Source organism: Penicillium antarcticum, assembly GCF_028974205.1.
Source record: "Penicillium antarcticum strain IBT 31339 chromosome Unknown utg000006l_segment0_segment0, whole genome shotgun sequence".
Lineage (NCBI taxonomy): Eukaryota > Fungi > Ascomycota > Eurotiomycetes > Eurotiales > Aspergillaceae > Penicillium > Penicillium antarcticum.
The window spans coordinates 1,960,662-1,973,317 of NW_026695304.1; the positions used below are offsets into that span (position 1 = coordinate 1,960,662).

At 50.3% G+C, this 12,656-nt stretch overlaps 6 protein-coding genes across 6 annotated transcripts; 1 reads left to right on the forward strand and 5 right to left on the reverse strand.

The window, feature by feature from the left end:
* Nucleotides 1-747: 747 nt before the first annotated feature.
* On the reverse strand, nt 748-1,823 carry N7508_006801 (Mpv17/PMP22 family protein; the record flags this gene model as incomplete). Its single annotated transcript, XM_058464867.1, has 6 exons — nt 748-819; nt 866-1,032; nt 1,079-1,421; nt 1,493-1,518; nt 1,575-1,665; nt 1,758-1,823. The coding sequence occupies 6 exons, from the start codon at nt 1,821-1,823 to the stop codon at nt 748-750; spliced, it is 765 nt and encodes a 254-aa protein (XP_058318720.1).
* A 1,042-nt stretch (nt 1,824-2,865) lies between these two features.
* N7508_006802 (TRAPP trafficking subunit Trs65 domain-containing protein) lies at nt 2,866-4,747 on the reverse strand (the record flags this gene model as incomplete). Its single annotated transcript, XM_058464868.1, has 4 exons — nt 2,866-3,034; nt 3,085-4,195; nt 4,247-4,519; nt 4,573-4,747. 4 exons carry the CDS (start codon nt 4,745-4,747, stop codon nt 2,866-2,868), a joined length of 1,728 nt encoding a protein of 575 aa, XP_058318721.1.
* A 132-nt stretch (nt 4,748-4,879) lies between these two features.
* Nucleotides 4,880-7,410, forward strand: N7508_006803 (snoRNA-splicing protein PRP40; the record flags this gene model as incomplete). The annotated part of the gene is made up of 4 exons (XM_058464869.1): nt 4,880-5,011; nt 5,058-5,212; nt 5,261-6,353; nt 6,406-7,410. The coding sequence occupies 4 exons, from the start codon at nt 4,880-4,882 to the stop codon at nt 7,408-7,410; spliced, it is 2,385 nt and encodes a 794-aa protein (XP_058318722.1).
* Nucleotides 7,411-7,950: 540 nt separating this feature from the next.
* Nucleotides 7,951-8,352, reverse strand: N7508_006804 (uncharacterized protein; the record flags this gene model as incomplete). Its single annotated transcript, XM_058464870.1, has 1 exon — nt 7,951-8,352. The coding sequence occupies one exon, from the start codon at nt 8,350-8,352 to the stop codon at nt 7,951-7,953; it is 402 nt and encodes a 133-aa protein (XP_058318723.1).
* A 1,484-nt stretch (nt 8,353-9,836) lies between these two features.
* N7508_006805 (uncharacterized protein) lies at nt 9,837-10,046 on the reverse strand (the record flags this gene model as incomplete). Its single annotated transcript, XM_058464871.1, has 1 exon — nt 9,837-10,046. One exon carries the CDS (start codon nt 10,044-10,046, stop codon nt 9,837-9,839), a length of 210 nt encoding a protein of 69 aa, XP_058318724.1.
* A 40-nt stretch (nt 10,047-10,086) lies between these two features.
* Nucleotides 10,087-12,253, reverse strand: N7508_006806 (ATP-binding cassette domain-containing protein; the record flags this gene model as incomplete). Its single annotated transcript, XM_058464872.1, has 7 exons — nt 10,087-11,182; nt 11,233-11,329; nt 11,381-11,542; nt 11,596-11,998; nt 12,054-12,065; nt 12,150-12,174; nt 12,234-12,253. The coding sequence occupies 7 exons, from the start codon at nt 12,251-12,253 to the stop codon at nt 10,087-10,089; spliced, it is 1,815 nt and encodes a 604-aa protein (XP_058318725.1).
* Between the last annotated feature and the right edge of the window lie 403 nt (nt 12,254-12,656).

Below are 12,656 nucleotides of genomic sequence, written 5' to 3' on the forward strand. Positions count from 1 at the left end.
TGAGAAAGGAGGAGGGGGAAGAAAAGAAGAACTAATCAGGCCACGGTGAGTCGCGATCAGTAACGAGTGGAGGGGTTTGGTGGGGTCCGGTGAAGAGGTGTCGCATCAACCCAAATACTTACCGGTGATGTATTCGTCCGCAAGCGGTACTTCCTGATCAGTCAATTAAAGCGTTGTTTTATAAGTATATTAGCAATATCTGTACCTTTCTTTTGGGTACCCCACTCCCCGGAGAGCTGATCGGGCTGATACGGGACTGATGTCAGAGCTGCCATATTTCTTTGCCGGTGATGTATGCGACTGTAACTATACAGCTACTACTTTGTTCTGCAGCTCTATAATGTAGTAATGGCTACTATGACAACCTCTAGTGCTATATACTGATTGTTATCCCATGTAGCCGCTGTCACCATTCTATCAGGATAGCCTCCTGTAGCTTAAGGTGTCAGAGCTACCGTCGATACGGAGAGGGCCGGGCCATGAGGGTCCTCGTAGCCTCGGAGTCGGGTGTTCCTGGGGTAATCGTCTACTGATGGAAATGGCCATAGCCGCTGAAACATGTGACGTTGAAAGCAAATCCATTCCCTAAGCAAATCCTACCCAAATGTGCAATATCCGACCTTTTGGAATGCAAAACCCAGTAACAATTTACATGAAAGACGTTCGCCAAAGCGCCCAACAAAGCAAAGCAAAAAGATTTCGGTTTATCTCTCGGTCGTTAACGTGATACTCGCTTGAAGCGTGCAATTAGGACTCCTCTGAGGAGTTGGTAAGAGAAAGGTACGCGGTCCACGCGATACCAATGGTTGAAACAAATGGCTGAAGGGGTCAGTAGAGGTCTTTAATCCCAGGCTGCAGAACTTACAATCTGGAACTGAATAGGCACGACGCGGAAGTTGAGGATCTGCACCGCTGGCCAGAGCACAAAATTGGCCTTCAAGGTAGGCAGGTAGACATCACGGAACTTTTGAGACAATGCCCGCCGGCCACCACCTTCGGCAATGGTCATATAGGTGAAGAAACACGCCAGACCTATCAAGTCAGCTCCATTCAAACAAACGAAAAAGGGGGGACATACCAAACGGCGCAAAGATGAACTGATCAAACGCAACGCGCTTGAAAGCCGGAGCAGTCGGGTTCGTTTTGGTGAGCGGGAATGCCCTGGACAAGAAGCCAAACCACTGGAACTGGATCGGAGCCATGAAAAATCCATAGGCCATGAAACGGGTGAGACGTTCAAAGTCAAAAGGCGGTGGTGAACGACGGGAAAAGCCCAATTCCCCGACAGCTGGAGGCTTCTCCTTGTCCAGGTCATGAAACTCGATCGAGAGGAAGTCTTCGCTGTTCCCAGATATCTGGGCCCTGCGGGTTCTGAAGGCTGTAATCAGCTGCGCAACAGTATCGGCGACGCCACCAAGCACCTATATCCAAGCACAGTCAGTTATCCATTTGTATCGGGTCGATCGAGTATGAGGGCTCTGGGGCAGCTTACAGCGTTGGTAACCATCGTCGTAAGCACTATCAGAGGCAACGTGTCAGTGTGTGACAGCGGGATGCGGCGGGTAGACGCATACCTGGCTTTTCAGCATAGTAGCTGTTGAATTTGGCAGCAAGCCGAGCCGCTACGGCCATCTCTATGATAAAGATGATCGTGTGCAATAGAGGCTGTAAAATAATGACATCAGGCGACAGGGTTAGCCACTTTCAAACAGGCCGGAGGAGCGACAGCAATATGTCAGGCTGGGCGTTTCACGTACCACGCGACCGTAGATGTATCTCTTATTCAATCCATCGAGGACTTTTCGCTTCGCGGAGGAGATCATGATGGAGGATGATGACTGGAGGACAGTGACTGGCTGGGTTCGGATGAGGGCGAGGCTGCGCCAGTATGACGCAAATTCAATGAAATTCGGAGAAGTGCGTTATACGAGCCCCGGAAATCCGGGGTTATTGTATTTGATAGAGGGATGTCAAGAATGATGTAGACAAGGTGAAGCCACGCAGATATCTCATCTCCGCGTCTCCGCCTGACTAACAAAAAGTCACCTGGTCGTCGATTAACTTAACTACCCCGTCATCTTAGTCAGCCAATCAGAGACCATTCTGAACTATATAATATTTGATTACGATGTAACATCAAATACAGCATTTGGTGATTGTGTGCACTATACTGGGGCCATATCATACTACAATAGTGGGGAAAGCATTATGTGATGTATAAATACCTCACGACATCTCGTTCCCTTGTGGTTGGGGGGCATCTTGGGACACATACTGTAGTTGTAAGTTATCTATTCACTTCTCATAGAGTATCCATTGATGCATAGTCGTGATATTCTAATATTAAACTAAGATCTTGAGAGCAGCCCATGGCTTCATAATCAAGACCAAACTTCTGTTTTCTTCCACAATACATGGAAAGGGTAGGATACCACATACAAGTAATCGTAGTGAGCAAGAAATGGCGACAAAGTGAGAGGCTTTTCGACTGTGATCCCTTGGTATAGTGGTCGGAGCTTTAGTTGCTTGCTGGTATGGTCAGTGGAAAACTATCGGTGCGTAATCGTGGAATTCTCAGCTGGTTGGGTGTAAGTCTATTCAACCACCTTGTCCTTGCCGAACAGCTCGATGAACATTGGCACTGTTAGAGAGATGTGCTGTAGATAATCGACCGTGTAGGTTGAATTTAGTTTGGGTCTCTTAGCGATGGAAATATATAGTGGCTACAACTCACTACAAATTGGTCGACACGCAGCCTACGGGTCAACACCTCATCGTCTCATGAGAAAGAATTGAGAGATCCTATGTTCGTATGGCCCATGGAGTAGCTTATTTTGTGGATATTATATACAATGTAGCGATGTTTCAACTAGAGCGAAGCTGATCATCCGCCAAGATGTCCGGAAGGTCCCGGATATCGGTCGTTTCGTTCGTGTTCACATCTACAAGCCGGACAGCCTCCAAGTGAAGGGGTCCAGTAGCCAGTGGCAGGAGTTTGAGTTCGGTCGAGTGGCAGGTTCCCGGCATGAGAGGACTGGGAGATGTTAGCAGAATATTAGAAGGAGGTCGGAATAGAGCGCTTACCCCACGCGGATATCCGTGCTCAAGCTGATCAACTCGACTTCTTGGCCGGCTACACTCTTTTGTCTGGCATGAACGATATTGTCGTCGGTCACTGCCTCGGCCATATGATCCTCTTTTCGACTGTTGATAGATGACGAGGAAGGTCGTGCAACATGCCCGCGCGGATCCACGCGTTTCCTCCTTGGCACTGCAATCAACGCGAACTTGCGGGGAACGTTTGATCGGTTCACAATGAACACACCCCAGGAGAAAACAGTTCCCACTTGCACACGGTTAGGTCCTGAGAAAGAGATAGTTACACCCACATCGGTGACCGAGTATGCCCGTTCCCGCAGGGAGCTGCGGTTGGCAGGCGGTACACCAACTTGAGTTGACATCGACAGACTAGTAGGTCTGTTGTTTCTTTGTAACGCCGGACTCGGGCCTCCATAGGTAGGGTTTAGGGCAACTGAGAAGTCGACATTGGTCCTCCACTGCATAGAAATGCGCGGTTTGCAGTCATCATCCACAAGAATAGTTGCCCCAAGTGAGATATCTAGCATACTGAACATGGCAGTCGACGAGGGATTGGTCTCCGGGCCATACTCTGGCGTGAGTTTATACATGAGGGTCACATCATCTCGTGGGTAGCATCTTAATGGGAGAGTAAGACCTGGTATGTCAGACAATGACTCGATTGTTCCTTCAGATAGGTGAAGCTCTGCTTTGTCAAATGAGACTTGGCTGCTCAGGAACGGCGTGACTTCAAAGTCGAGACTGGCAATGGTTGTTGGAAGTCCAGTGTATGAATTAAGTCGAGAATATCGTATTCTTGCACTTGCTGCAGGGACAACACGGAAAGGTTGGCCATGTTGTTGCTGAATGTTATATATTGGATCTTCGTTGTATGTAGTTGGTACCACCCTCAATAGCCTGGATGCAGGAAGAAAAGGCTCTTTGTGACTGATTGATTTGTCGCCAGACAAAGGCTGGAGCATGTTTGACGATGCTGCAACGAGCGACGGAAGATAGTCATCCTCTGAGTCCTCTTGGCGACAGCCATCTGATGGATTTAGGCTAGCTGAAGCAATGAATAGAAGTGATGGTTGTTGGATGCGAATACGAGGTCGCTCTGCGTACATTCATTAGCCACTGCTCATTGGGGTGATAATCTCAAACTCACTCAGCGTGGCATCAATGTTCCAGACCAAGTAAACATGGTTACCACTGCCTTCCTCGCCCTCAAATTCGTTGAACACAACGAGTGGGTCCTCTTCGCCGCGCACTATGCCTGAGAATATGATATCCCTGGTTGGCGTGGGGTTTTCAGCAACTGACTCGGCCGGGTCGACTGCAAACACGTCGAGCTTAACTTCGAGCCGAGGTAGATAGTGTTTCAGGATGGTCTCTGAACAATCGGACAGTCGCAGAACGATGCGGACGGGAACAAACTCATCTATAACATTTTGATAAGTAAGACAAAGCGCAGAGGATTGGTGACTATCATACCAAAAAACAAGAGACATCGCTGTGGAATTGAAGACAAAACAGAGGGGAGGTCATCAGCTCCGTCCTCTAGGGCCGAGCTCAGGGCCCCCTCGATGTCGAGTGCTGGCGCATGAGGGACCACTGTGTCGAGAACCGCATGGCGTAGAAATTCACCTGGGATCTCCAAGCCAGGCATAGCTACGTCGCATGTAAGTTGAAAGCGTGTCGAGTCTCAGGAGATAAACGATAAGTGTTGGTGCAAACAGTGCAAACGCGCGGAGCTACATCGATCCTCCGTTTTCACTTCTTTCTCCCTCACGCATCCGCCATGAATCCCAACGGCCCTTCAGCTGCCTTGTGGCAGGAGGCGCGGAATACCGATGGACGCGTCTACTATTACAATGTGCAAACCAAGGCGACCCAATGGACAAAGCCGCAAGAATTGATGACCGCGGTCGAGGTACGTGCCAAACCCATTGTTCTGAACTGGACTAACTCTTCTTTAGCGTGCGTTAGAAAGTCAGCCTTGGAGAGAACACACTGCAGCAGACGGGCGCAAGTACTGGTACCACACGGAAACCAAGGCCAGCAGATGGGACATGCCCGAGGAATACCAGGATGCACTTGCACAAGCGCCGGCTCCTCCAGCAGCCCCAGTCGCGTAAGAAACCCCTCCTGCCTACTAGCATCCATACTAACCATACTTCAGCGGTTCATCCTATGTTGCAGGTGGCTCAAGCTACGCTCCCCAGTCTCAACACCGTGACCGTGACCGCGACGACTACGACCGAGGCGACCGAGGCGACAGAGGCGATCGGGGATATGGCGACCGGCGCATTGGATATGGTTCTTATGATAACAATAACAACAGCAGCACAGTCGCCGCACCAGAATTCAAGGCGCAGACTGATCCTGACTACAATTCACTCGAGGAAGCCGAGAGCGCATTCATGAAGCTGCTCAAGCGCCACAATGTGCAGCCCGATTGGACTTGGGAGGAGACGATGCGCGCCACCATCAAGGACCCCCAATATCGCGCCCTCAAAGACCCGCGGGACCGCAAGGCCGCATTTGAGAAATACGCGGTCGATGTTCGCATGCAGGAAAAGGACCGGGCGAAGGAAAGATTCGCTAAACTCCGCACCGATTTCAACACCATGCTGAAGCGGCATCCTGAGATCAAGCACTACAGTCGCTGGAAGACTATTCGTCCTATCATTGAGGGCGAGACCACTTTCCGCGCTACCGACGATGAAAGCGAGAGACGCCAGCTCTTTGAGGAGTACATCCTTCAACTCAAGAAGACACATGTTGAACAAGAGGCTATCACGCGCAAAGCTGCTATGGATGAGCTGGTTAACATCCTCGGCTCGCTGGACTTGGAGCCCTACACACGGTGGTCCGAGGCACATGCTATCATTCAATCTGATGACAAGTTCCAGGGTGATGATAAGTTTAAGACCCTGAGCAAGTCTGATATTCTGACCGCCTTCGAGAATCACATTAAGTCCTTGGAACGCGCATTCAACGATGCCCGCCAGCAGCACAAGGCTGCGAGAGCCCGAAAGGAGCGCAAGGCCCGAGAGCAGTTCTTGGAGTTGCTTAAAGAGCTCAGATCTCAGGGAAAAATCAAGGCAGGCAGCAAGTGGATGAACATTTGCCCACTGGTTCAAGATGACCCCAGATATCACGGGATTCTTGGTCAATCAGGATCGACCCCTCTTGATCTTTTCTGGGATATGGTTGAAGAAGAGGAACGCTCGCTGCGCGGTCCTCGAAACGATGTGCTAGATGTTCTCGATGTAAGTTCCAAATCCTTTAACGCAATTGAATTGGTCAAGCTAACAACTTCAGGACAAACGATACGAAGTCACCACCGAGACATCTTTCGATGAATTTAATGCCATCATGACCGCAGACCGCCGCACCTCTAAAATCGACTCCGATATCCTGAATCTTATTTTCCAGCGTATTAAGGATAAGGCAGCTCGCCGCAACGAAGAAGAGAAGCATGCCGCAGACCGTCACCAACGCCGTGCCGCGGATGCTCTGCGTTCTCGCATTAAGCGTCTGGAGCCACCTGTCCGGGTAACCGACACCTGGAGCGAAGTCCAGCCTCGCCTGGAGAAATACGAAGAATACAAGGCTGTCGAATCAGATGAACTTCGCGAAGCTGCCTTTGACAAGACAATCCGCCGCATGAAAGAAAGAGACGAAGACACCGAGAAGGACCGTGAGTACGCCCAAAGCCGTGGAAGCCGTCGCGATTACGACCGCGATCGTGACTATCGCAGTGGGCGAGGAGAAAGACGCGGACCCAGCGGACGAGTCAGCCGAACCCCAGAACTCGATGCATACGAAGCAGACCGCCGCAAGGCTCAGGCAGATCGTGAACGAACCTACCGCAAAGTCAGTGGGATCTCCCCATCCCGTGAACGCCGTGATGAGCGCAGTGACCGTGACCGTTACCGTTCTCGAGACCGCGACTTCGATCGTGGCTCGCGTTCTGCCCGTGATGCGGATCCACGCGAGGACCAGCGCGAACGTCTTTACCGTACCCGTGGTGATCCCCGTGGTGGCCGTGATGAGCTGGACTACGGCGGTGGCGGCGATACTCGCAGTGTAGCCAGTGGAGACCGTCGACGCCGGCGCGACAGTGATTCTGAGAGCGTTGTTAGCCGGTCTGCGAAGCGTTATCGTCGTGATAGCCGTGAGCGGGACCGCAGCAGGGGCTCCCGAGCTCCGCGTCGTGAGCAGTCTGCTATTCCTGAAGAGGGAGAAGATACAAAGCAAGATGCCAAGCAGGATGAGAAGGCTATTCACTCTGGCAGTGAGGAAGGCGAAATTGAGGAGGAATAAATTGCTTGATTTTTTTTTCTATTTCGTTTCAGAGTAAGATACCGAACAAGATGGCTTTACATAAGAACGCTCTAAGTTAACTCATGTTTTCTTTCAGACTGTTTACTCTTGCCAAGCAAGATACAAAGCAGGGTGAGAATGCAATTCATTCGAGAAATGAAGTAGATATTGCGGGATAGAGTCCTGGGCTCTCTTCTGTTCTATTTTCTTCCTAGGGATAAAATACAAGCTGAATACACAGCCAAAGTTCTATGTTCAATGCACAACGTATTTTCTAACTGTCTACCTGCGCACATAAACTAGGAATAGGGCTATTTCTATGTACAGAGACGACAATCATAGTACCAGTGAAGGCAAATAGTATTCACCGATCACCGATGACTACATTGTTCTTCGCTCTAGGCTTGAACCAAAAAGGCGCTTGACTCGGGTCTTTTTCCAACACGATTCTTCATAATGACCGTGCTTGTTACAGTAGGGGCAGCTAGTGCTAGCGCTGACACACTTCGTCTCAACAGTCTTGATTTGTCCATTGGTGGTTTAGTCGGCATCGGATGCAGGGTTGGGAGTTGTATCGGCTGTTAGATTCGCATCGACATCTGTATTGGCATCTGCGTTGACTTTCGAGTCTGTGCTGGCTGGTGCCTTTGCGATGGGGTTTGAACTTTTGAGAGCTTTCAACTTCCTCTTGCCGTCCAACCCTGTGTCCTCGTTCACCTTTTGGCTAGCATTGGGACTCGCATTGGCATCGGCATCCACGTTAGCTTTCACGCCTGTGCTGGCTGCTGGGTTCGTATCGACATTGGCACCTGTGCTGCCTTCTTTTTCTTGCTGCCTTTCTTCATCTTGTTTGACTTTGACATTTGCACCGGTTTCCGGGTCCGTATCGGCATTATCATTTCTGATTCTTGCTTCTCTCTCATCAAGATACCTCGTCATCATCTCGTATTCACTCGCGTGCGAGGAGATTTAAAGAGATCATAGCGTTCTACCTGGAACCCTTTCTGTAACCCCCATACGAAACTTCCACTCAGTCCAACAGGGAGTATCCAGGCAAGTCCATAAAAACGTCATTCCTTTGAGCGTGTTGCACTCAGGTTGCAGCCGTCCGGTTTCAATATCCATCATCCCGTCGCACTTCACATACCAAACATCAGCGAGGTCATAGATCCAGTCTTGAATAGAGGAGTAGTCGCTGACCCTTAGGTCTTCAATTGCGATGTGCCCGTCGCGCGCGGCCCAATGTAGTGGCGTGTACACCAGTCTGACAAATGCTCCCACATGAAAACTGGGTCACCGGTGATCGAAATCCGACTCCGGGCTCGGTTGCTGATATTTTTGTAGAGAAATGACGTTGCGATGCATCTCCAACGTCTGAGCTCCATGTAGTTCCATCTCCCTTCTATCTTAGGTAAAACTAGTATATCCCCTGTCTCCGGAGCAGTGTCTCATCTTCCACTCCCATTTCCACTAGTCTTTGTCTCCTCGCAATGCTTTGAAATAGTCGTCGTGTGGCTTGTCCAGTGGGTTCTGCCTCAAAAATTTCAGGTATACGAGGGCGGTTTTTATCTCTTCCGCTGTAGGCGCTAGCTTAGCTAGCTCGTCGCCAGTCTGAGGGGGTCACATTGTCGCGTGCTGTCAAAGAATGGGAGATTCACCAAGTTTGAAGTTGAAAAAGACTCGGGTGACACTGCGAGGTTGGTGCTGACGTGGGTCTGCCTCCGCATTCCTACCACATTTCTATAGTTCAGATATAGAAGATACGAGATACGCAGTATCCATTTTGGAGCTTGGGCTTTGGGTTTCTCTTCATGGCTTGTCTGTTCATATTTTCTTTCATTGGCTCTCGCAAATTTTTAGATTTTGGTCGAAAATATATATTTACGCCGATTTAGGGCCAGCTGACAATACATTCACAGGAAGTATTACAATTATATGGGACACATAATTCGAGTTAAATGAAAAAGAAGATAGCATTGTCTCAGCATCTGCAAGCAGGTCAAACCAACTAACTAAACTAGAGGTAAGAAACCCAGCAGTTCAGCCCATGCCATCCCCGGTCTGGAAAGGACCAATCCAATTCGAAAAAAAATCCATCTTGAAACCGATGCTAAAAGTCTGAAGAACTTTTGAAAACCCAAACCCTCCAACCTAATGTATAATAACTCCTTTGGAACAAACCATGCCGATCCCTATTCACAATCAAAAAATTGAAAAGGTGTGAAAGATTTGCAGACAGTGTTCCCGTTCGGTGGCCAATTACCCTGGATATGTTGAACAAACAAATCCAGGGAAGGTAGTTGCAAGGCGAAGAACAACATAGGCATTGGGTGATGGATTGACGTATGGCAGCAGGTTGCCAAAATAAATGAGCGTACTAGACCGGGAAATGGTTGGGGTGAACCGAATAGGGCCACCCCCCTTCGTTAGCCGTAGTCATTGCTGCCATTTGAATCGTCATCGCCATCCTCGTCCGAGGGACTATCGCCGTCGCCGGGAAAGGACCCGGCGCAGCAATGCAGTCCCTTGCCTTGAACTGCCGAGGCTCTGCAAACGCCTGGGAACGCCATTAACCACATGATCTTCCTATTGCCGCGGCGCGTGATGCACCGCTGCTCAGAGTCGCGGCCATCCATTTTGTGACAGCGGCGACGGTGCTCATTGAAGACGCCCTTTTCAGGCCTCTTCCTCCAAGAAGTAGAAGTTACCCGCCAACTTCTGCTCCTGGTCCATCTGACTGTTGAACTTGTTGATACGCGGGCGGTAGGAATTGGGGTCACGACGGAAGGTGACGTCCAAGCTCTTCAAGAAGCGGTTGCAACCAGTGACGAGGGACTCGGGGGTGTTGGCACGAGCGTCCACGGAAGGCTTTCCGTCGAAGACAATGACACGGTCAGCAAGGTAGGTGGCCATGATGAAATCGTGCTCGACGATGAAGGCGGTCTTCTTGGTGTGCATGATGAAACGCTTGATAACACGGGCAGCGACAATACGCTGTTCAGAGTCAAGGTAGGCACTGGGCTCATCAATCAGGTAGATATCAGCGGGCATACCCAGGGCCAGGACAATGGCGACACGCTGCAATTCTCCACCGGACAAGTTCTGGACTTCCTGGTCGATAAAGTCGTCCATCTTGAGGGGCTTGTAGACATCAGTCTGGAACTGGGGGGACAGGAAAGCGGCCTTGATACGCTTGAAGAACAGCTGGCGGACGGTACCCTGGAACTTGGGAGTAATCTTCTGAGGCTTCATACTGATGTTCATCTTGGGGACGGAGATAAGGCCGTCGGGCTTCTCGGCACCAGCAAGCATTCTACAGAAGGTAGTCTTTCCGGTTCCGTTCTCACCCATCATGACAACGATCTCAGAGTCGGTGAATTTTCCGGGCTCGACCTTCAGGTGGAAGCCACCGAGGGTCTTCTCCATGGCGGGGTAAGAGAAGGCGCGGTCCTTGTCGACAATGAAGTCCTCACCAGCCTCAGCAAGACGGAAAGTAAGGGACTCGTCACGGAAACGCAAGTTCTCGGTGGGGATGTGACCATCCAAGAAGATGTTGATACCCTCACGGACGGAAGAAGGCAGAGTCACAACACCATAAACAGCTGGGCGACCGTAAAGCACGCAAATGAAGTCGGAGAGGTAGTCAAGCACAGACAGATCGTGCTCAACAACAATGACATAGTCGTCGGGACGGAGGAGGCCACGGATGGTACGGGCAGCAGCCAGACGCTGCTTAACATCAAGATATGAGGAAGGCTCGTCGAACATGTACCTGAACCAGAATTAGTAATAGAATTGGACATTATGCAGGGGAAAACCCACACGTCGGCCTTCTGCACACAAACCAAACCGATGGCAAAACGCTGAAGCTCACCACCAGAAAGGTGACCAATATCACGCTCGGCAACCTGGCGCAGTTCTGGGCAAATATTAACGAAGTTCTACCATGAAAGCAGGGAATAAGACGTACCGAGAACATCCATGATTTCCTCCTTGTTGCCAAGTTGGGAACGAGTCTCGATGAGCTGGGCGACCTGCTGGATAGGGCCCTTCACGGCGCGGGGAATCTGGTCGACATACTGAGGCTTAACAACAGCCTTCAGGTTGTCCTCAAGAACCTTGGTGAAGTAGTCTACTCAAGTCAGCTTCCTTCATATCCCCCAATTGTACCTGGCTGGTGCTTACTTTGCAGTTCGGAACCACGGAAGTACTTCAGGATCTCTTCCCAGTCGGGAGGGTTGTCGTAACGACCCAGGTTGGGCTTGAGCTTTCCACTTAGAATCTTCAAAGCGGTACTCTTTCCGATACCGTTGGTTCCAACCAGACCGAGAACCTGACCGGGGCGGGGCATGGGAAGACGGTGAAGCTTGAAACTGTTGGCCGAGTAACGGTGGGTGACTTGGGTCTCGAGGTTGGTGGGCAAGTTGATAATGTGAATGGCACCGAAGGGGCACTTCTTGGGACAGATACCACAACCAATACACAGACGTTCGGAGATGAAGGCGATCTTGGAGGTAGGGTCGACCTCAATGCAAAGCTTTCCTGTGCGGACCACGGGACACGCCTTCTTGCACTCTTGACGACATTTCTGTAATCGATCAGCCCCAGATACCACCATGAGAACATTTTCAAAAGTCGCATACCTTAGGTTTGCACTGTAGAGTTGAAAAGATATGATGTGAGCTACGCTGTCGCGAACCGGAGAGAAAACGGTATTAGTGGGGTATTTCTCGACGAACCTTGTCAGTGTTGACAATCGCAATACTATAGAGGAAAAGTCACGTTAGCAGAGAATGTAGGACTTGAAAGCTCTCGAAACATACCGCGTAAGCTTGTCAGACATGGTGGTGGATGTGGTTCAAAGAACCTAGATCGGGTATGAAGAAGATAAAAAAGAATGAGCCGACAGTGGACGGAGGGGTTGCGATGGATATGGCCGAAAAGTGCTGTCGCAGGTATGTAAGGGCGCAGAGAAGCACCAAATGTCCGCGCAGACTCGACTTTGTAAAGAGGACAGAACACACTATCAAGTGAACGAGGGGCGGCAGAAATGAATGCATTCTCTTTCGTATTGTGGGCTAGAATGCCTCAGGCCGAAACTGCGTCACTTATTTATCAAAGCGGTGATTGGCTGTTGGTCAACAGCGGAGCAACTGTTGTTCCGCTGCCACGTGATCCGGCCAGATGCCGGCGGCAAGCGAACGCGCTAGTCCACATCGGGACTTCTCTTTATGCCTCAGAGATCG